Source organism: Hemitrygon akajei, unplaced genomic scaffold, assembly GCF_048418815.1.
Source record: "Hemitrygon akajei unplaced genomic scaffold, sHemAka1.3 Scf000209, whole genome shotgun sequence".
NCBI classification, from domain to species: Eukaryota; Metazoa; Chordata; class Chondrichthyes; order Myliobatiformes; family Dasyatidae; genus Hemitrygon; species Hemitrygon akajei.
Window position 1 is genome coordinate 29,153 of NW_027332094.1, and position 22,969 is coordinate 52,121.

General features: G+C 43.3%; 1 protein-coding gene across 2 annotated transcripts in view; it reads right to left on the minus strand.

The window, feature by feature from the left end:
* Positions 1-22,969, minus strand: part of LOC140724420 (NACHT, LRR and PYD domains-containing protein 3-like) — a 63,304-nt gene that overhangs the window by 17,149 nt on the left and 23,186 nt on the right. For both annotated transcript variants that reach the window (XM_073038871.1, XM_073038870.1), the window contains exons 3-6: positions 19,861-20,034; positions 17,379-17,545; positions 15,451-15,547; positions 12,844-13,203 (exon numbers count right to left, since the gene is read on the minus strand). In XM_073038871.1, the coding sequence (XP_072894972.1) occupies positions 12,844-13,203; positions 15,451-15,460 (370 nt within the window). In that variant the 5' untranslated portion in view covers positions 15,461-15,547; positions 17,379-17,545; positions 19,861-20,034. The remainder of the gene's footprint in view (positions 1-12,843; positions 13,204-15,450; positions 15,548-17,378; positions 17,546-19,860; positions 20,035-22,969) is intronic.

Consider the following 22,969-nt stretch of genomic DNA (forward strand, 5'->3'; position numbering starts at 1 on the left):
AAAGGGTTGTCCTTTTACTGAATGTAATGAAAATTCAATAACCTGAGGTACAAAGGGACTTGGGAGTGCTTGTGCAGGAAGTCTTCAACGTTAATTTGCAAGTTGAGTCGGTGGTGAGAAAAGCAAATGCAATATTGGCATTTATTTCGAGTGGACTAAAATTTAAAAACAAGTATGTAATGTTGAGGCTTTATAAAGCACTGGTGAGGCCCCACCTTGAGTGATGTGAGGTTTTTGGGTTCCTTATCGAAAAAAAATGGTGTGTTGACATTGGAGAGGTTTCAAAGGAAGATCATGAGAATGTTTACGGGAATGAGTTTCCATATGAGGGGCATATGAGGAGCGTCTGACGGCTCTGGCCCTCTACACAGGAATTCAGGAGAATGAGGGTGACCTCATAGAAATCGGTCGAATTTTGAAAGGCCACGATATAATGGATGTGGAGAGGATGATTTGTATGGTGGAGGAGTCTAGGAACAGAGAACACAGAGTCAGAATACAGGGACTTCTGTTTACAACGGTGATGAGGATGAATATCATTCACCAGAGAGTGGTGAATCTGTGGAATTCGTTGCCATAGGCAGCTGTGGAAACTAAGTCATTCAGTACATTTAAGGAAGAGGTTGTTAGTATTCGTGATTTGTCAGGGCCTGAAGCGATAAGGCTAGAAGGCAGGAGACTGGGGCTGAAAGACAAAATTGATCAGGCATGATTAAATGCTGGAGTGTGCTCATTGAACCAAATGACCTAGTTCTACTATACCTTGTGGATCGATTCAAAGCAGATTAGTGTGAATTTATTCCCTATCGTGACTCCTTGAAATTCTCTTGCACAAACGGTTTATGACTGGAATCTAACACATTCAAAGCAGAAGTATGACAGATTCTAGAAAAAGATCAAAAAAGTCATGGCGAGGACAGGTTTCATTACTTGTGATCTTAATCAATTTGGAAGAGGGTCAGCAGCCATTTGCCCCTCCTAGTTCCTGCTTGCATTCACCCTAAATATTCAAACCCAGAAATGTCGAAAAGTACCCTTGGTTCTTGACAGAAATGCACTGCAGATAGTTGCTGGCCAGATCCCAACAGCATCTCTGAAACCCACAGTCTCAAAGATAACAAGTGCAACGCGTACAGCACTGCCGTCTGCACGAAACACCACTTGGAGAAATAGCCTTTCCTTCCGCATCACCGTCAAAGTTCTGAATCATCTTCGAAACTGCAGCGTTCTCGTGCGGTTTGTCTTGATTGGAACCAACAGCTCACTCACTGCGCAACTGACAGACAATACATGTCATCCTTACCGGAGACACAGATCCCTAAATATTTCAACACACAAAGTTCTGAGAAATAAAGCAAGAATGATCTGATATATATATATGCCAGAGATTCATCAAATGATAGACTCTGGAAGAACAAGGTTTAAGGAAACTGGGGTGGTTTCTTTGGAAATGTGGGATTCTTTGAAGGTATTATTTAGAGCAATTATTTTGAGGTATATGAATTCAGACATGCCAGGCAGAATAACTAGGTGTGAATATCCCTTGGCATTTTGGTCAAACAGCACGAATCGAGAGTTTCAGGCTTTAGTGGAAGGATTAACGAGAAGACGAATATTCTTACTTTCCATTCCTAGGGTAGTACAAGTTTACATCCCTCTCTTCCCAGAATAAACATTTTCTGTCTGATACACAACACACTACAAATGGGAATACATGTCCTATCTGACAGACACCACACTGTAGACGGGAGAACATTCCCTGTCTGACAGATACCACACAGTAGATGGGAGAACATTCACTTTCTGACAGACAGAACACTGTAGATTGGAGAATATACAATGCCCGACAGACACCACACTGTAGATGGGAGTATATACCCTGTCTAACAGACACCACACTGTAGATGGGAGAACAGACCCTGTCTGACAGATACCATGCTGTAGATGGGAGAACACTCTCTGTCTAACAGACACCACAATGTAGATGGGAGAAAAGACCCTGTCTGACAGATACCAAACTGTAGATGGTAGAACATTCCCTGTCTGAAAGATACCACAATACAGATGGAAGAACATTCCCTGTCTGACAGACACCATACTGTAGATGGCAGAACAGACCCTGTCTGACAGATACAAAACTGCACCTTCTCTATTTCCATTCGCTTTTACCCCTCTCACCTAATTTATCGCATCCCTCCGGTTCTCACCCACCTTTTTCTTTCTTCCATGGTCTTCTGTCATCTCCTATTAGATTTTCTCTCTCCAGTCTACCACCAAACGACTTCCCAACTCTTTACTTCCTCCATGCCCCCCGCCACCCGGTTTCACCTACCTCTTTGTGTTTCTCCAGTCATTTCCCCATCCCTCTAACTCTGGCTCCTCTTTTTTTTCCTTTTCTCCTGTCCTGCTGATGGGTCCTGGCCCAAAACTTCAACTGTACTTTTTCCCAAGTGGAGTATATATTGGCTTTCTGGGAGAAGTTAAGTGAGTGGTAGTACATGGTTGCCTCTCTGAGTGGAGGGCTGGGACTAGTGAAATGTCGCGGTAATCAGTTATGGGTCCTTTGTTGTTTGTCATCTGGATGAAAATGGGGTTAATTAGGGTCACAAATGAAAGCATCCTGACTGAATGCATCACTGCCTGGCATGGGAACTGTATTTCCTTCAATCAGAGGACACTGCAGAGTGTGGTGTGGACAGCCCAATGCATCTGTAGATGCGAACCTCCCACTATTAAGGACTTTGAAAGAAACAGGTGTGTAAAAAAGGCCCGAATGATCGTTGGGGACACGAGTCATCCCAATGACAAACTATTCCAGCTGCTACCATCCGTGAAACGGTACCGCAGCATAAAAGCTAGGACCAACAGGCTCCAGGACAGCTTCTTCCACCAGGCCATCAGCCTGATTAATTCATGCTGACACAACTGTATTTCTATGTTACATTGACTGTTCTACTGCACATACTATGTATAAATTACTATAAATTGCACTTTGAACATATAGACAGAGACGTAAAGTAAAGATTTTTACTCCATCTGGCGCATATGTCAAAGGACAAATTAGCACGTATTTTTTCTAATATTAATCCTATTTGTGATAGATTTAATATTGAGGTGGCTACTTTAACATTTATGTTATGCTCTTGTATCAAGTTAGATAATTTTTGGAAAGAAATCTTCAAAACTTTTTCAAAGGTTCTGAATTCAGATTTACAATCAAAATTATTTACAGCAATTTTTGAGATCATTCCTTCGGAAGCAGGAGATATTCCTGCTTCCGCTCAACGGATAATACCTTTTACAACTTTATTGGCTAGGAGAGCCATTTTGCTTAAATGGAAGGATTCTAATTCACTTACTGTTATTCATTGGCTTAACTCCATTATGTCCTGTTTAAGTTCAGAGAAAATAAGAAGCTGGTCATCTGATACATCCTCTAAATTTGAGGAAACTTGGCAACCTTGTATTCAATATTTTCAGATGCTCCGACTTATGGACCTTTCAGTTACCTTTTTGAAGTTCCGGATTTGATCAGAAAGTATTTGTTTTTTTTTTTTGTTTTGTTTTTGTTTTTGGCTTTCACTCTCAGTTTGAGCTGAACTGTTCTTTTCTTTTTTTCTTTTTTTTTGTGTTTTTGTTTTTTTTTCTGTTTATGTCAATTATAAAAGTTTCTTTATCTTTTTTTTCTTTTTATGTATAAGAGGAGAATCAATTACCTTTCTCTTTATTATATACTATTAGATTAATACTTTGTTTGATCCTGATAATGTTTATTTTTCATTTTATTCGAACTGTTATTGATATAGATATTTGTGATAATTCTCTTGCTTATATATATATGTGTGTGTGTGTGTGTGTGTGTGTGTGCGTGTGCGTGTGTGTGCGTACTTTCTTATTTAACTCATAAAAAGATTGATAAAGAAGAAGATTTTTACTCCTTATGCATTTTGAAATTCAGCTACAGATTGGCAAGAATGATGTTGTGACCATCTCTGAAACTTGTCAAAAGGATTTCTGCCATTGGGCGCTGAACATCCAAGGATATACGGTGCATCGGAAAGATAGGTTAGTAGGCAGAGCGGGTGATGAGGTCCTGTGTATAATATTATTTCATTAGAACGGGATGATATAGAATCGGAAGGTGCAGAGTTTCTATGGGTTGAGTTAAGAAATGGCAAGGGTAAAAGGACCTTAATGGCAGTTGTGTACAGGCTTCCAAACAGCAGCCGGGATGTGGATTACAAATTACAGCAGGAGATAGAAAAGGCGTGTAAGAAGGACAACCTCATGTTAATTGTTGAGGGTTTTAACATGAAAGTGGATTGGAAAAACCTGGCCAGCCTTGGACCTCAAGAAAGAGAATTTGTAGATGGCTTTTTAGGACAGCTTATTGTTGCGCCCACGAGGGCTATTCTGGATTGGGTGCTGTGCAATGAACTGGAGGTGATAAGAGAGCTTAAGTTTAAGGAACCCTTATGGAACAGGGATCACAACATGATCGAATTCACTTTGAAATTTGAGAAAGAGAAACTAAATTCCAATCGGTCGGTATTTCAGTGAATAAAGGAATTTACAATGCATGAGAGGGGAACTGGCCAAGGTTGACTGGAAAGGGACACGAGCAGGAAGGACAGCAGAGCAGAAATGGCTGCAGTTTCTGCGAAAAATGAGGTAGGTACAAAACAGATATATTCCAAGTAAGATGAAATTTTCGAATGGACGAAAAGACATCACCATGGTTGACATGTCAGAGCCAAAGTCAAAACAAAAGATAGAGGATTGGAAAGCTTTTAAAAACTTGCAGAAGGAAACTGAGAGGGTCATTAGGCAGGAAAAATTTGATTCCGAAAGGAAGCTGACAACTAATAGCAAAAAATATACTAAAATCTTTTTTAAGTATATAAACGATAAAAGAAAGTTGAGGGTAGATATAGGACCAAATGGAAAATGACGCTGCAGATATGGGAGAAGAACTGAAAGCGTATTTTACATTAGTCTACACAGCGGAAGACATTTGTAGTATACCGGATATTTAAGAGTGTCAGGGCAGTGAAGTTTGCGCAGTGAAAATTACAACTGAGATGGTGCTCAGTAAGCTTAATAGTCTGAGGGTGGATAAATCTCCTGGACCTGATGGAAGTACCCTCGGGTTCTGAAGGAAGTAGCTGGACAGATTGCGGAGGCATTAACTATGATCTTTCAAAATCGATAGATTCTGGCATTGTACCGGATGACTGGGAAATTGCAAACATTACTCCGCTATTTATGAAGGTTGGGAGGCAGCAGAAAGTAAACTATAGACCTGTTAGCCTGACATCAGTGGTTCGGAAGTCGTTGGAATCGATTGCTAAGGATGTGATTATGTAGTACCTGGAGGCACAAGGGAAAATAGGCCAAAGCCAGCATGGTTTCCTGAAAGGAAAATCCTGCCTGACTAACCTACTGCAATTTTTTTTTCTGCAAATTACCAGCAGGTTGGACAAATGAGATGCAGTGAATGTGGTGATCTTGGACTTTCAGAAGTACTTTGAAAGCCACACAGGAGCTGCTTCGCAATATGCAGGCATTCCACCCTGCAAAAACTCATTTCAGGGAGGTACCACCATTAAGTTGCGGGAGACTCCCGGAGGTTCCTGGAGAGTTGGGATGTCTGCTATGGAGTAGCTCCTTAGCAGCCAGCCAGCTAGTTTCAATAACGTTAGCTATGTTAATGAATGAATGACACCTGTTGAACTCATCTGAACATGTCTTTTACAGTCTTAACCCACCATGGGCAATAGAAAATTCAGTATTGCAAACAGTGCAGCGAGCAACACTGTCATTATTTTTGACCCCTATTAGGCAGGGGTCGACTCTAGTGTAGTCTGGTGTGCAGTACGTTTTATATTTTCTTTTTTTTTTGGAGATCTCTCTCTCTCTCTCTCTCTCTCTCTCTCTCTCTCTCTCTCTCTCTCTCTCTCTCTCTCTCTCTCTCTCTCTCTCTCTCTCTCTCTCTCTCTCTCTCTCTCTCTCTCTCTCTCTCTCTCTCTCTCCTCCCCCCCCCCCTCTCCCTCTATATATATAGATATATATATATCGATATCCAGGATATTGCAGATACTTTGTTGGCATCAGGGAGCCGCTGTCAAATTTTGGGAGACTTCCTGACATCGGTGGTGGGGAAAATGCTACAGTCGGTTATCAAAGATGTGATAACAGCACATTTGGAAAGAGGTGAAATCATCGGACAAAGTCAGCATGGATTTGTGAAAGGAAAATCATGTCTGACGAATCTTATAGAATTTTTTGAAGACGTAACTAGTAGAGTGGATAGGGGAGAGTCAGCGGATATGGTATATTTAGATTTTCAAAAGGCTTTTGACAAGGTCCCACACAGGAGATTAGTGTGCAAGCTTAAAGCACACGGTATTGGGGGTATGGTATTGATGTGGATAGAAAATTGGTTGGCAGACAGGAAGCAAAGAGTGGGAGTAAACGGGACCTTTTCAGAATGGCAGGCAGTGACTAGTGGGGTACCGCAAGTTTGTTTACAATATATATTAATGATTTAGAGGAGGGAATTAAATGCAGCATCTCCAGGTTTGCGGATGTCACGAAGCTGGGTGGCGGTGTTAGCTGTGAGGAGGATGCAGGGTGACTTGGACAGGTTAGGTGAGTGGGCAAATTCATGGCAGATGCAATTTAACATGGATAAATGTGAGGTTATCCATTTTGGTTGCAAGAACAGGAAAACAGATTATTATCTGAACGGTGGCCGATTAGGAAAAGGGGAGATGGAACAAGACTTGGTTGTCATTGTACACCAGTCATTGAAACTGGGCATGCAGGTACAGCAGGCGGTGAAAAAGGCAAATGGTGTGCTGGCATTCATAACCAGAGAATTTGAGTACAGGAGCAGGGAGGTTCTCCTGCAGTTGTACAAGGCCTTGGTGAGACCACACCTAGAATATTGTGTGCAGTTTTGGTCCCCTAATCTGAGGAAAGACATTCTTGCCATAGAGGGGGTACCGAGAAGGTTCACCAGATTGATTCCTGGGATGGCAAGACTTTCATATGAAGAAAGACTGGATCGACTAGGCTTATACTCACTGGAATTTAGAAGATTGAGGGGGGATCTTATTGAAACGTATAAAATTCTAAAGGGTTTGGACAGGCTAGATGCAGGAATATTGTTTCTGATGTTGGGGAAGTCCAGAACGTGGGGTCACAGTTTAAGGATAAAGGGTAAGCCTTTTAGGACCGAGATAAGGAAAAACTTCTTCTCCACAGAGAGTGGTGAATCCGTGGAATTCTCTGCCACAGGGAACAGTTGAGGCCGGTTCATTGGCTATATTTAAGAGGGAGTTAGATATGGCCGTTGTGGCTAAAGGGATCAGGGGATATGGAGAGAAAGCAGGTACAGGGTTCTGAGTTGGATGATCAGCCATGATCATACTGAATGGCGGTGCAGGCTCGAAGGGCCGAATGGCCCACTCCTGCACCTATTTTCTATGTTTCTCTGTTTCTATGTTTCCAGAACTTACGGAGAGGTGGGATGTCTGAATATGAGCCCATGGAATTACAGCGAAGCTGCTAGCAAGGGTGAACATTGGTTGATCGGCAGAAAGCAGAGAGTGGGAATAAATAGATCCTATTCTGGCTGACTGCCGGTTACCAGTGGAGTTCCACAGTGGTCGATGTTGGGCCCGCTGCTTTTTACGATGTATCAATGATTTGGACTATGGTATTAATGGATGTGTGGCTAAATTTGCCCATGATACAAACATAGGTGGAGGAGCCGGTAGTGTTGAGGGAAAAGAGAGCCTGCAGAGAGACTAGATAATTTAGGGGAATGGGCAAAGAAGTATAAAACGAAATACTATGTTGGAAAGTGTATGGTCATGCACTTTGGTGGAAGAAATAATCCGGCAGATTATTATTTAGATGGAGAGAGAATTCAAAATACAGAGATGCAAAGGGACTTGGGAGTTCTTCTCCAGATTGAGTCGGTAGTGAAAAAGGCAATGTTAGCATTCATTTCTAGAGGTATAGAATATAAGAGCAGGGATGTGATGTCGAGGCTTTACAAGGCATTGGTGAGACCACACAGGGTACTGTGTGCAGTTTTGGGCTCCTTATTTCAGAAAGGATATACTGACAATGGCGAGGGTTCCGAGAAGATTCAGAATGAATCCAGGAATGGAAGGGTTACCTTATGAAGAACGTCTGGTAGCTTTTGGGCTGTATTCCCTGGAGTTCTGGAGAATGAGAGGAGGATCTCATAGAAACATTCCGAATGTTAAAAGGTCTGAACAGATTAGGTATGGCAAAGTTATTTTCCATGGTGGGGCGTCTAGGACAAGAGGAAACGACTTTAGAACAAAGATGAAGATAAATTACTTTAGTCATAGGGTGGAAAATCTGTGGAATTAGTTGCTACGAGTGGCTGCGGAGACCACGTCATTGGGTGTATTTAAGGCAGAGATAGATAAGATCATGATTAGCCAGAGCATCAAAGGGTATGGGGTGAAAGCAGTGGAGTGGGGATGACTGGAAGAATTGAATCAGCCATGATTGAATGGCGGAGCAGACTCGATGGGCCGAATGGCCCACTTCTGCTCCTGTATTTGATGGTCTTATTATGAAGAATGTGAGTGATAAAGACAATTCCATTCAATCAGCAAACTTGTGGATAGCACAAAAACTGAAGTTGCAAAGGCTACCATGCCTTTCAGCAGCATGTGGACCAGCTGCGAAATGTGCTGAAAAATGGCAAACAGCATATTACACTTCGGTAGGACCAACTAATTTGAGCATAACTTACATGTCTCAGTATCGCAATGGAATAAAGGGGATTACAGAGATATGAGACAGGAGTTTGCTAAGGTGGTTTGGAGAAGGGTGACCGCAGAGCAGAGTTGGCTGAACTTCTGAAGTAGGCAACCGTGACTGACAAGGGAAGTTAAGGGCTGCATAAAAGCTAAGGAAAGAGTATATAAGATATCAAAGGTGAGTGGGAATTTGGATGACTGGGACGATTTTAAAGGTCCAACAAAGGACAACTCCAAAAGTTAGAGAAAGAGAAAAGATAAAACATGAGGACAAAAGTAGGATAATAAACAGTAAAAGGGAATTGAGAGTTGATACTGGACCACTGGAAAATGATGCTAGTGAGGAAGTAATTGGTGACAAAGAAATGGTAGAAGAATTTAATGGGTATTTTGCATCACTGTGGAAGTCACTAACAGTGTGCTTGAGGTCTGTGAGTGCCAAGAGGCAGGAGTGAGAACAATTGCTATCAAAAGCGGACAATCCCAGAGTCCCGAAAGATTGCCAATGTCACTCCACTCTTTCAGAAGGAGTGAAGGTAAATGAAAGGAAATTATCGGCCAGTTAGCCTAACTTCAGTGTTTAGGAAAGTGTTGGAGTCTATTATTAAGGATCAGGTTCCGGGGTACTTGCACTACTACTGATACGAGTACTACTGATAAAATAAGTCGAAGTCAGCATTGTTTCCCTTGAGCGAAATCTTGACTGACAAATCTGTTAGAATTAGTCAAGGAATTAAAACGTTGGGTGGATAAGGGAGAGGCAGTGGGTGTCGTTTACATGGATATTCAGAATGCGTTTGATAAGGTGCCACAAATGAAATCTTATGGCATGGCACGAAATATACTGGTATCGATTGAGGAATAGTTGACAGGCAGCAGGCAGCGACTGGTAATAAAAGTGGTCTTTTCTGGTTGGTTGCCAGAGACCATGTAGCTTTCCACAGGGGTTAGTATTGGGACCGTCACTTTTGACATTGTATGTCAATGATTTAGATCATGGAACTGATGCGTTTGTGGCAAAGTTTGCGGATGATATGAATAGCTGGAGTGGTAGGTAGTGCTCAGGAAACAATGCGATTGAGGCAGGACTTAGACAAATTGGAAGAATGAACCAAAAGGTGATAGATGGAATAGAGTGTTGGGAAATACATGATAATGCATGTTGGTAAAAGGGATAAAAGTCCAGACCATTATATAAATGGGAAGAAGGTCCAAACATCAGAGGTGCAGAGGGACGTAAGAGTCCTAGAGCCAGAATCCAAGAAAGTTAATTTATATGTTGAATCTGTGGTGAAGAAGGCAAATGCAATGCTGTCGTTTATGTCATGGGGCTACTGAATGTATAAAGGACTAGATAGGGTGGATGAGAGGATGATTCCTATGATCCAGAACATGTATCCAGAACTAGAAGCCATAGTCTAAAAATTGAGGGGCGACTTTCTGGAAAAGAGGCAAGGATGAATTTATTCAGCTAGAGAGTCGTGGAGCCCATGTATGCTGATTGTTGCAACAAGGTTTGAGGAGTCAGGGTATTTATAAAGCTTTGAAATTTGCATCACCTCGACTTTCCTAATGATAACTGTGAACAAGCCATAGCCCCAACAAGCTAATTAAGGTCTGACGCCTTGGTAGAAGTTATTTGAGAGCTCAAATCTTTAGGGGTGCCCAAACTTTTGCATGGTGCTTCTTTCCTTTTTTCACTCTAAAATTGTACAAAACAAAAATAATACCCTAATCCTGCTTCAAATGTTGACAAGAATGTGTGATCTTTAACTGTATGAAATTTGGAGATCAGTTCATCTTCTACTCACTTAACTATTCACACTAACAGAAATTTTGCATGCCACTGTATGGGGAGCTTAGGAAAATAGAGGGTTATGCTGTAGGGCAATCCTTGGTATTTTCTAGACTGAGTTACATGGCCAGCACAACATCGTGGGCGCAAGGACCTGTAATGTGCCGTAGATATCTACGTAATCTCTTTTCATGTTCCACAACATTCAATCAGATTTGATTTAATGTGTCTTTTTGACACTAAACAACGTAAAAATACTCTAAGTGAAAATATCTGTTTAAAGTGATCTAAAACAATTCCAAATATAAGTTTCAAAATAATTGATTGTATAAGTATTAAGCCACTTTATATATGACATCAAATCACCACTGCTGCAGCCAATTGGTTTTAGAAGTCACATGATTAGTTAAATGGAGATCTGTTTTTGGACACCTGTGTGCAGTCAAGGTGTTCCAATTGATTGTAGTAAAATACACCTGTATCTGGATGGTCCAACTGATGAAGTGTCAGTATCCTGGCAAAAACCTACACCTTGAAAACAAAAGAACACTGCAAGCAGCTCCGTTAAAGGACTATTGAAAAGCACAAGCCAGGATATTGATACAGGATAATTTCCAAGTTACTGAATATCCCTTGAAGTACAGATAAGTCAATGATCAATAAATGGAAATAATATAGCACAGCTGTAAATCTGCCTAGAGGAGCTATTCTCAAAAACTGAGAGACAGTGCAAGAAGAGGAATGAATTGAATAGAATGATCTTTATTGTCATTATACATAGGTACAACGAAACTCTGATTGGCTTCCTCTCAGGCAATCAAACAAAGCAGTAGGTAAAAATAAGACAGTAATAGAAAAACAGTATAAAATAGATAAGTCGCACAAAATAAGTTGCAGCAGCAGCAGAATATCACAGTAATGCACAAAGTGCCGTTAGTGCAAGTATTTGTCCTTGTGTGTGCTCACAGTTTCAGTCATTGCTCTGTGGGAGTGCTGTGATGGAGGCCACAGTTCTAGGGTAGAAGCTGTTCCTCAGTCTATTTGTCCTGGCTTTTATTATCCTGAACCTTTTGCTGGACGGCAGCGGGTCAAACAGGGAGTGGCCAGGGTAATAGGGCGATTAATGTCCGCCAATGCTTCAGATGTTGTATATGAGGTGTATATATTAGGAAATTCAATTAGCCACGACTGAGGGACAGAATCAAATGCTTTTTGATAGACAATATAACATTGGAAGATTTCTGCTTTCCCCGGGCCTTGAAAGAATTGCATAATCTATTATCAGTTGTTCCTTAAATCCGTTCATACCCAACAGTATTATTTCTGCTGTTCTGTAAGTATATTGAGGTTGTCTAAGTGAGTGGTTATTAGTTACTACATGCACAACGTTGTAATTTTAAACATAAAATTGTCTCATTATTATTAAGAGCTAATAATAACATAGATGGTGGCCATTCAATAGTCTTATAAATGCAGTATTAAAGCTGTCCTTTTGGCCGGCGGTACTTACATTCAGCCTTTTATATCTTCTGCCCCATGGGAGTATCAGAAGAGAGAATGTTTGAGAGACCCTGTTAACTTGATTATGTTCTTCCAGGAGGTGACAAATGTGATGGATAAAGTTACACATGGATATTTTCTACTTGGATGTTAGCCGTGTGTTTAGTCCCACATGGAAGGTTCATACAGAAACTTAACATGCTTGGGAACTGTGGTGAATTGCCTTTTGGATTCATAGACAGATGAATTCCCATAGCAGACAGGTGGTAATGTGGTTTAACCTGGCTGGTGCTCTTTGACCAGTGATGTTCCATAGGGAACTACACTGCCATCGGCCATGTATACACATATGCTCCTTTCCCCAAGAGTGGCCTCAAAACCTACCCAACAATACTCTGGAAATTACTTTGCCAGAAATCACCCCCTCCCACCCCACCGACAAACCTATTCCAATTTAGGATGGGAATAAATATTGGGACTGTCAATAAGGGACACTTCCGAGAGATGCTCTCTCCTTCCTGAGGAATACATTTCCCTTATTTCATATCCCGGAAATTCTTATCTGGACGGCTGCATTTCTCCAATACACGTCCTGAAAATAATTAGAGCAAGTAGTACATTTCCTGTAGTGGGGCAACGGGTGCCCCACTGCACACCATTTACCACACCCACAAGGAATCACCTTTACCCTCCTCCCTGCCACATTATGTGAACACATCACCCTCATATTTCACTTACCAACTCCTTGTTGGGGACTTGACAGTTCCGTTTTTAATGAGCTTCCGAGCCGACAGACAGTCGCCTCACTTGTGCTGGTTCCAGGCTCCTGTTCCGTGACTCTGACGCCACTGTCTCTGGGCTGACAGGCAGTCGCCTCACTTGTGCTGGTTCCAGGGTCCTGATCGGTGTCTATGACGTCACTGTCTCTGGGCTGACTTTGCTCCTCCTCCTCTGCGGCCGGACTGCATTCAACTGGGACATTGTCCTCAATCTGACTCTGCTTTGGTGCATTGTTTCCGGGGTGCCGACCATCTTCCCTCGGTGAGTTGCCTGGTGAAAACCCCTTGAGTAATTCCCGTAACCAATTTAATTTCCCACCTGAAATAATTAACGAATTACAAGTTGTACTAGAGTGATTTAGAGCTCATCAAAACAAGGATTCACAATGGGTGGCTACAATAAGATCATGAGTCGTAGGTGCAGAAGTAGGCCATTTGGCCCATTGAATCTGCTCAGCCATTCATTCCTGGCTGATACTTTCTTTCCTCTCCTCAACCCTATTTCCCGGCCTTCTTCCCGTAACATTTGATACCGTCTCCAATCAATAACCTACAGGTCTTTGCCTTAAATACACTCAATGACCCAGCCTCCACAGCTTCCTGTGGTAACAAATTCCACAAATTCGCCACCTTCTGGCTAAAGAAGTTTCTGTTTAAATGGATGATCCTCTATCTTGAGGCTGTGCCCTCTTACACTAGACTTCCCCACCATTGGAAACATCTTTCAACATCTACTCTGTCTAGGCAACTCAACATTCGAAAGGGTTCAATGATATCTCCCCTCCCTCATCTTTCTAAATTCCAGCGAGAACAGACACAGAGTAATCTAACAATGGAGCCTAGACTCCGGCTGACCAGATTTGGAGTGGAATTCTGCTGGTGAATGTGAACCACACTTCCTGCCAGGTGACCATCCCAATAAGCCGATGACCAGACACATCCACTCCCAGATACAGAACAGGATAGACACAATAATACTAATCACTGGCTTTGCAGTAGTTGAACACACTGATAACCAGGGGTCTTAATGAAATGGTGTCAATTGATACCGGAAAATATCAGTGGGATTATTTTCCACAAGCAAATTCTCCCTAGATCACAAACTGTTCCGTCATCAGCGTCACACACAGATCAGCCTCCGGATTACACACTGCCAGATCCCCTAAATCACATACTCTCCGTCTGCTGTGTCACAGTGTCCTGTCCCCTGGGTAACAGACTGACCATTACCTCGAGGCGCACGCTGTCCTGTCCCCGGGTCACAGACTGACCATTGCCTAGATACGCACGCTGTCCTGTCCCCTGGGTCACAGACTGACCATTACCTAGATACGCACACTGTCCCGTCCCCTGGGTCACAGACTGACCATTACCTCGAGGCGCACTGTCCCTTCCACAGGGTCACAGAGTGACCATTACCTCGAGGCGCACGCTGTCCTGTCCCCTGGGTCACAGACTGACCATTACCTAGATACGCACACTGTCCTTTCCACAGGGTCACAGACTGACAATTACCTAGATACGCACACTGCCCTGTCCCCTGGGTCACAGACTGACCATTACCTAGATACGCACGCTGTCCTTTCCACAGGGTCATACACAGATCAGCCACCGGATTGCAGGAGACAATGTGCCGAGTGGACATTCAGCAGGTTTGCCATCATTAGCTGCAGAGCAGAATACAGACGCAGAGATCTCTTGTGACAAGGTTATTATCTGTTGGTTGGACCAGTTCTGGTACCAATACTACAGGAAGGATGTATTAGTACTTGACAGATTGCAGATTGAATATTCTATTTACAAAAGATTGAATCGGATGAGAACATTTTCTGACTCAGAGAAAATCATTTCAGCATATCAGCACTGAAGCTCCTTAAACGTCTTTTGAGAAAATGACGTTCACCATTTGTCCACAGCCTAGACATTCATTGGGGTGTTAAAATACCGAAACACACCACATATTTACCTACAAATAGCTGTCTGCTGATCGTCAGAAATTCTGAACGTTGGCAATGTTCTTGGCTCGGCTACAGAAAACAGATATCGGAAACTCCCTTCATCTCCTTTGCGCAGCCGTCAACAAAACCAGGGGGAAGTTGACAGCTATCCGACCAAAACCTGAAATGTTGTGTTATCACACAATCCCTGAAATCCAGGAAATGCTCAAATCATCTCGCTCTGAATTTTATAAATGAAAGTTGGAGATGTCTTTCACCTCTGAACAGGCCCTGATGTGCAACAATCCCTGAACCTGGACTTTAACGTAACAAACAACACATTTTTTGTCTGTGTTTTACTCTCAGCCAGCTGATTCAGGACACCCTGCTGCTTCCACTCAGGTGAAGCTTTGCACGGTGACCTGAGTAATTCCACCATTACCCGTGACAGGTCCCTGCACTGGAACTGTTAAATCGATCGATTATTCAAGACCACTTTACCATGGGATTCAAAGACCCTGTTCGATGAAACTTTTCTGTGCCCGTTAGCATCTGTGTAAGTCACTTCATCTGAACTATTGTGCAGAAACACGATGGAAGTTTAATTATAAAGATCTCTGTTATCATACCTGTAGCCATTTTGATTCCGACTGACGAATTCTGGTTGTTGTTTTCTTGTTTACTCTTTGTTCCCGGTGTAGAAAAGCTCCACCTGCGGGTGATGGTCTGAATTACACACAAGCAGATAATGAGTCAGAGAAACGATTACTTTATAAATATGACAGAGCCGACATCCCCTGTATCAGAACAGGAGTTGGCTTAGGGACCAACCATTCCCCTTTCCCATCAACTTCCACACCATGTCTGTATGTCTGTCCAGTGATATCTGGTGCATCCTTCTGACAGAGTCACACAGCAACAGAGCACAGATACAGACCCTTCAGCCCAATTAGAAAGTGCTAACCACATTGCCCACAGAGATAATCCTAATTTCCTGTTTTGAACCCATTTCCCTCCTGGCCTCCTCACTCCATCTTCACATCCCAACTGCTTCTGGAATTATACAATTGTGTTGCCTCATCCACTTCCTCTGACAGGTCCCTCCACATCATCACAAAACTCTGCGTGAAACGCATGCTGCTCGTGTTGATTTTGCAATCTGTTTGCTATTGCTTTACCCAATTAGATCCCCTATAAGCTACAATAATCTTCATCATGAAAACCATCTATTAATTTTGGGTCATCAGTGAACTTACTGGTCAAGCCTTGTGCATTTGCATTCAAATCATTGCTATCAAAAAACGAATATCAAATGTCCCAATTTGTAGCCTTGCAGTCCTTTTTCAACAAAAATCCTTCAACCAGCCCTCTTTGCTTACTACCTTCGAGGCAATCTTGAATCCATCTAACTTTCTCTCCCTGGACCGGATGTGAACTTATCTTCCAGACCGAGCTTTCATGTGGCACCTTGTCAAAGGCTTTGCTGTAGTTCAATGTACAACATCCATTCCCGCACCCTCATTGACACTTATCTTCAAAAAACTTGTTAAACACAATTTTACATGCACAATACTATGGTGTCTCCTGATCAGTCTCTGTCGATCCAAATGTCGGTGCATGACTGTCATCTATTGTGGAAAGTTATTTCTGGCACCTCCCCTATCTTTTTCGCCACTCACCATCAAAACGCCGAAGTGGCAACCCGTAGTAAGATAATATTTCTCCAAATGCTCAAAATTCCTCTTCCCAAGTATCCATTCCAAGAGTTTGCCCAGCACCGATGTGACACTCACTGGTCTATAATCCCCAGGATTGTATATATTACGTTTATAGAATTACAGAACAAGTTATGCCATCCTCTAATGATTACTACGCCTGTGGCCAGAGAGGACACAAAGATGATTGCCAATGTCCTTGTAAACTCCTCCCTCACTTCCTGTCGTAAAGTGGTATATATTGGATGCTTCAACAACACCTCTTTCTGAACACTGCCATGCTACTATGCTACGTCACAATCACTGTCCATCTCATTGGGAACTCTGAAACAAAGCATTCATTAAGCACCTCGCCTATCACCGCATCCTGCAGGCACGTTTCCACCTTTGCTCCTGAGTAGTCCTACCCTCAATCTATTCACCCTCCTCTTCTTCACCTACATGTAGAACGCCTTGGGCTTTCCTTCATCCTACTTCCCAAAGATTACTCAAGTTCACTTTTACCTCTAAGTCAGTTCTTAAGCTACTTCAAGGCTACCTTATAATTCTCTAGAGCCTTGCTTGAATGTTGCTGCTTTTTTCCATTTGCCTAAATGTTCTAATCTCTTGTGAACCACGTTTCTTTTCTCTGAACATTCTTCCCTTTTCTGAAGTGACCTTCACAGTTCCATTGTGCATTTGTCTCTGAAATGTTTTCCCAATTTGGAGTGATTGCAACTGGGTCTGACAGAGGTATAACTGGTACTTCTGGGCACATTCAGTCTGACTCAAACTATTTCCTACCTTCCTTTGTACAGACATGTAATGTCTAAAGGACGAGTATTTGAGTGAATGAGACTCACCAAACTTTTTCCTGACTGAATGAAGGGAAACTCTGAGCCAGCAGGGTTTCTCCAGTTGGTGCTCTCAGTCTTCGGCTCGTTCAATTATTGCTGTTCCCTCATCTTCAGTTGTTCTTTGTTTCCAGTTGTGGGCTTTTCTTCCAATAAATCCCTTAGCACAGGTCTAACTTTAATCAGAAAGATAACGAAGCACGTTAACAATACAAAAAAGAACAAAACATTTCAGTTTAAAGTTCTTGAAAGCAAAACTCTTTGAAATTTAAATCTTGAACACAAATATAATGATCCGTGTGATGAAATCGGTAACTGTCCTGCACATTTTTCAAAACCTCACACGGGATACAAAAGAACACACATAAAGCTGGAGGAACTCAGCAGGCCAGGCAGCTATGGAAAACAGTACAGTTGACATTTCATTTCTAATCCAGCAATTTGTTCTGCACCCTCTCCAGCTGGAATGTATGCATGACAAGTTTTTCACTGTCCCTCGGCACATGAGAATAATAAACGAGTCTCCACTTTAATTGTGTGGAAATATTAGACAGACTGAGCTTCTGCTCTGGAACTTCTGGGGGAAGAATTCGCTGAAGTGTACAAATGTTTGAGAAGCCCGTAAAAATGGAAAGGCTTCCTTCTTGCATTAATAGGGTTATATACCTGGAGACATTTGCTGCTCTTCGGCAATCCGTAACAGTGGAATGGAGTCAAGGGAAAAAGAAAGCCCACCCACAATGCGAGGACATGACATCTACGGATCTCACTCCCTTGTCTGAACGGAAGAAAGATTAAACTGCACAACCACGAGAAACAAACCCTCAGATGCAAGGAACTGCGCATGTGACGTCAGATGGGCCAAATGGCCTAATTCTGCGCTAATATTTTATGTCTTTGTCATCAGTGACATCATGTGTGGGTGAGAGCTTGTATTCAACAGCTGTTTAGTGGAGGTTTTAATGATTTCAGGGGAAGGACGAGGTTTCATCACTGAATCCGATGTTGTGTGATGTAAAGTCCCTTGCCAGGTGCCTTGCTCTGCCATGTTGTCCGTAGAATGGGCGGTGTGGTACTTGTCTCAAGTTGGGTCACAAAACCCAGAATGTTTCTGGGGAAGAGTTTCCAGGGTGATCTGATTTGAGATGGTTCGGTCATTGCTGTGTCTCGTTGTTTAGTATTTTCAAAAACAACAGTTTTACTACTGTAAACTGGAATTGCCAGCGGGGAAACACAGATTCGTATTAGTTAACAGAAGACCTCTCGTCCCTGCTGTCCTTGTCTCCCGGAAATCTGAACACTCCGACAGTGAGCGAATCAATCAGACAGCTGATCGATGAAGTGGATTATATCTCTTGGTCGTTGAAGTTCGCCCAGAGTCGGTTGGATGGAGTTAATGTGAAGTTTGGAGGGTGTCACAGTGAATGAAACGACACCCGAACGCTCTGTGTTGTCCCTTCGACATCTTGCCACAGGTGGCGCTGTGGGGACCTCCTGCAGATCAGAGCACAGTGCCGAACCCAGCGGATACCGGCGATTCTCCTGAGCGGGCGGCGGTGAGGAATGGGCGGATCGCGGGTTTGTGTAAATTGAAGGTCGGTTGCAGTGTGTAAGGCCCGGGACTGAATCAATCATCTGGGGGGTCCGGGGTCACCAGTGCTGCAGGCCTAGTTTCAGTTTTGCGCCCGAGCCGGGAATGTATGATCAGTTAGTTATGATACCCAAGTTGAGAGTGTGGATGTGGGTGAAGGGAATCTGTCCACGGGTTCGATTGTGGGGTGAACGATGGGAAGGATGTGGGGCTATTTGCGGGGTGGGTGGAGGTTGGGAGCTTACGGAGTATCGGACACAGCGTACCGGGAAGGATTGGTCTCGAGGTAAATCAAGTTGTAAACAACGGAGGATCTTTCTCTTTGGATCAGACATGATACGCGTCCTTTCAGGAAGCAGCAAGCTCCTTTTTATATTAGTTACTGTCTAATCTTGCTGTTAACATTGAGTTTGTTACAGGGCCCCAGAGTCTGCAAACAGATGATTGTTAGGAAGCAGAAGTTCATGGTGAGAATCTGTTTCTTGGACTTGAGTTCCGTGCTTAGTGGTGTTCCCGGGGTTACACCCATCCCTACTTGTCGTGTATATCGATAATTTGGTTCAGAAGGTACAGGATATGGTTAGTAAGTCGGCACAAATTAGTTTCAAGCAATTACATTTCTGAAAGACAGTAAGTATAAACAAACCCCTCTGATTCCCTCTCCCCACTCAGAACTGACCAAAATCTACTTCAAAACACACAAAAACTTGAAATGAGCAAATATTGAGGGAATGTGAGTGGCTTTAAAGAGCTGGGCTGCTGACAGCACATTACCAGACTTGGAGTGATTGCAGCTGGATCTGACAGAGGCACATTCAGTCTCATTCCAACTGTTTCCTACCTTCCTTTATATAGATATGTAATGTCTAAAGGACCAGTGTTTGACTAAAAGAGACTCACCAGACTTTCTGCTGACCGAATCAATGGAAACCCTGAGTCAGATGGTTTCTCTCCAGTCGGTGCTCTCAGTCTTTGGGCTGGTTCAATTGTTGCTGTTCCCTCGTTTTCAGTCGTAGTTTCCTTCCAGTGGGGGTTTTTCTTCCAATAAATCTCTCAACGCAGGTCTAACTTTAACTAGAGAGATAATAAAGCACATTAACAATACAAATGAGAAAAAATATTTCTGTTTATCGAAGTTTAAATGTTGAAGACAAATATAACGATCTCAAAGGACAAATCTGAAATTTCCCCTTGCACTTCCCAATGCCTAATATGGGATACGAAGGAGTCATCGTTCAGTTATGGTCAGACACAGGATGTAGGAGGAGAATCAGATGATTCTGTCCATCGAGTCTGCTCCACCATTCAAACATGATTTTTATTCTAACATCATATTCCTGCCTTCATTCTGCAACCCTGAAGCTACTGAGCAATCACAAACATATTTAAGCCTGCCATTAATATACGCAAAGGGCAGCCTCCACCCCTATCTGCGGCAACAGTTTCCACACAGCAGCCGTCCTTTAACTGAAGAGATTTTTCTCAAGCAAGGCTGCAGGCCCGGATGGTGTCAGCCCCAGGGTGCTCAAAGCCTGTGCCCCCCAGCTATGTGGAGTACTTCACCATGTCTTCAACCTGAGCCTGAGTCTCCAGAGGTTCCTGGGCTGTGGAAGACATCCTGCCTCGTCCCTGTGCCGAATATGCCGTGCCCCAGTGGCTCCAATGACTACAGACCCGTGGCATTGACCTCCCACATCATGAAGACCCTGCAGAGACTTGTTCTAGAGCAGCTCCAGCCTTTGGTTAGGCCACACTTAGACCCCCTCCAGTTCGCCTACCAGCCCCGACTAGGAGTTGAGGATGCCATTGTCTACCTGCTGAACAGTGTCTACGCCCACCTGGACAAGCCGGCAAGCACTGTGAGAGTCATGTTTCTTGACTTCTCCAGTGCGTTCAACACCATCCGCCCTGCTCTGCTGGGTGAGAATCTGACTGTGATGCAGGTGGATGCTTCCCTGGTGTCATGGATTATTGATTACCTGACTGGCAGACCACAGTACGTGCGCTTGCAACACTGTATGTCAGACAGAGTGGTCAGCAGCACTGGGGCTCCACAGGTGACTGTCCTGCCTCCCTTATTTTCACCATCTACACATCGGACTTCAACTACTGCACAGAGCCTTGCCATCTTCAGAAGTTTTCTGATGACTCTGCCATAGTTGGATGCATCAGCAAGGGAGATGAGGCTGAGTACAAGGATACGGTGGGAGCTTTGTCACATAGTGTAAGCAGAATCATTGCATCTTAATGTGAAAAAGACTAAGGAGCTGGTGGTGGACCTGAGGAGGGCTAAGGCACGGGTGACCCCTGTTTCCATCCAAAGGGTCGGTGTGGACAGGGTGGAGGATTACAAGTACCCGGGGATACGAATTGACAATAAACTGGACTGGTCAAAGAACACTGAGGCTGTCTACAAGAAGGGTCAGAGCCGTCCCTATTTCCTGAGGAGACTGAGGTCTTTTAACATCTGCCGGACGATGCTGAGGATGTTCTACGAGTCTGTGGTAACCAGTGCTATCATGTTTGCTGTTGTTGCTGGGGCAGCAGGCTGAGGGTAGCAGACACCAACAGAATCAACAAACTCATTCGTAAGGCTAGTGATGTTGTGGGGGTGGAAATGGACTGTCTGACGGTGGTGTCTGAAAAGAGGATGCTGTCCAAGTTGCATGCCATCTTGGACAATGACTCCCATCCACTCCATAATGTATTGGTTAGGCACAGGAGTACATTTAGCCAGAGACTCATTCCACCGAGATGCAACACTGAGCGTCATAGGAAGTCATTCCTGCCTGTGGCCATCAAACTTTTCAAATCTTCCCTCGGAGTGTCAGACACCCTGAGCCAATAGGCTGGTCATGGACTTATTTCCACTTGGCATCTTACTTATTATTATTTAATTATTTCTGATTTTATTTTGCTATATTTCAACTCTATTTTTGGTTGGTGCAGCTGTAACGAAACCCAGTTTCCCTCGGGTTGAATAAAATATGTCTGTCTGTCTGTCATCACAACTTTAAAAGTAGGCGTCTTTATTCTGAGACGGTGCTCTCAGAGCACAAACTCTCTGTTTACTGGAAACATCCTCTCCATGTCCACTGTATCCAGTCTTTTCAGCATTCGGTAGGTTTACTTAACCATACATCCCTCCACCACCCCCACCGTCCCTCTGAACTCCATTGAGCACAGGTCCAGAGCCATCAAATGCTCCTCATGCATAACGCCGATCATTCCTGAGATTATTCATGTGGACCTTGTTAGAAGCAACTGCACTGAACACATTCCCAGGAACAACAGGCAAATTGATACCAGAACAATTTAGTGCGAAAAGTTGTGCTTTCTTTACTGTTCTACTATCACAGAACGAGCTATTTCCATTTCCAGGTTAAATCAGGTCCATTTCAGGAAATATAAACCAGTCCAGGGTGAATGTAATAAAAGGAAACTGGAATTACCAGGAACACTCAGCAGGTAAGGAACAGCTGTGGGGAGGAGAACAAATTTGACGATTCAGGTTTACACCTTTCGTCACAATTACTTCAAACATTTTCAGTTTTTACTGTAGATCTCCAGCATCTTGAGTTTCTGCTAGATTTCCACTGCCTGGCAGGCGTGTGACAGTGAGGGGGAATTTACAAACACGGTTTGAACAATGAACACACAGACCAGAAATACTCGCTCAACACCTCATAAACCTGGGCAGGTTGATCCCCGGGTCCATTTTACTTGAAGCTAAAACTATGATATCCCATGGCCCAGCCTCACAGGGTCACACGGCTGAACCTGTCACTTACCGACGCCAGAAGCCTCGCACATCGTCCCCACATCTCACAGCAAGTGGTGTATTCAGGGATATACCCACAACCAATGTCCAGATGCCCGAGACTTCTGATTCATTTGGAAGGAGGAGCATCATGTCCCATCTGTATAAGTACTAAGGATTACAGCCCAGACCTCAACTCTAGGACTCCTTGTTACCGGTATAATGATGCAGTGTTTCGGCCAATCAGAG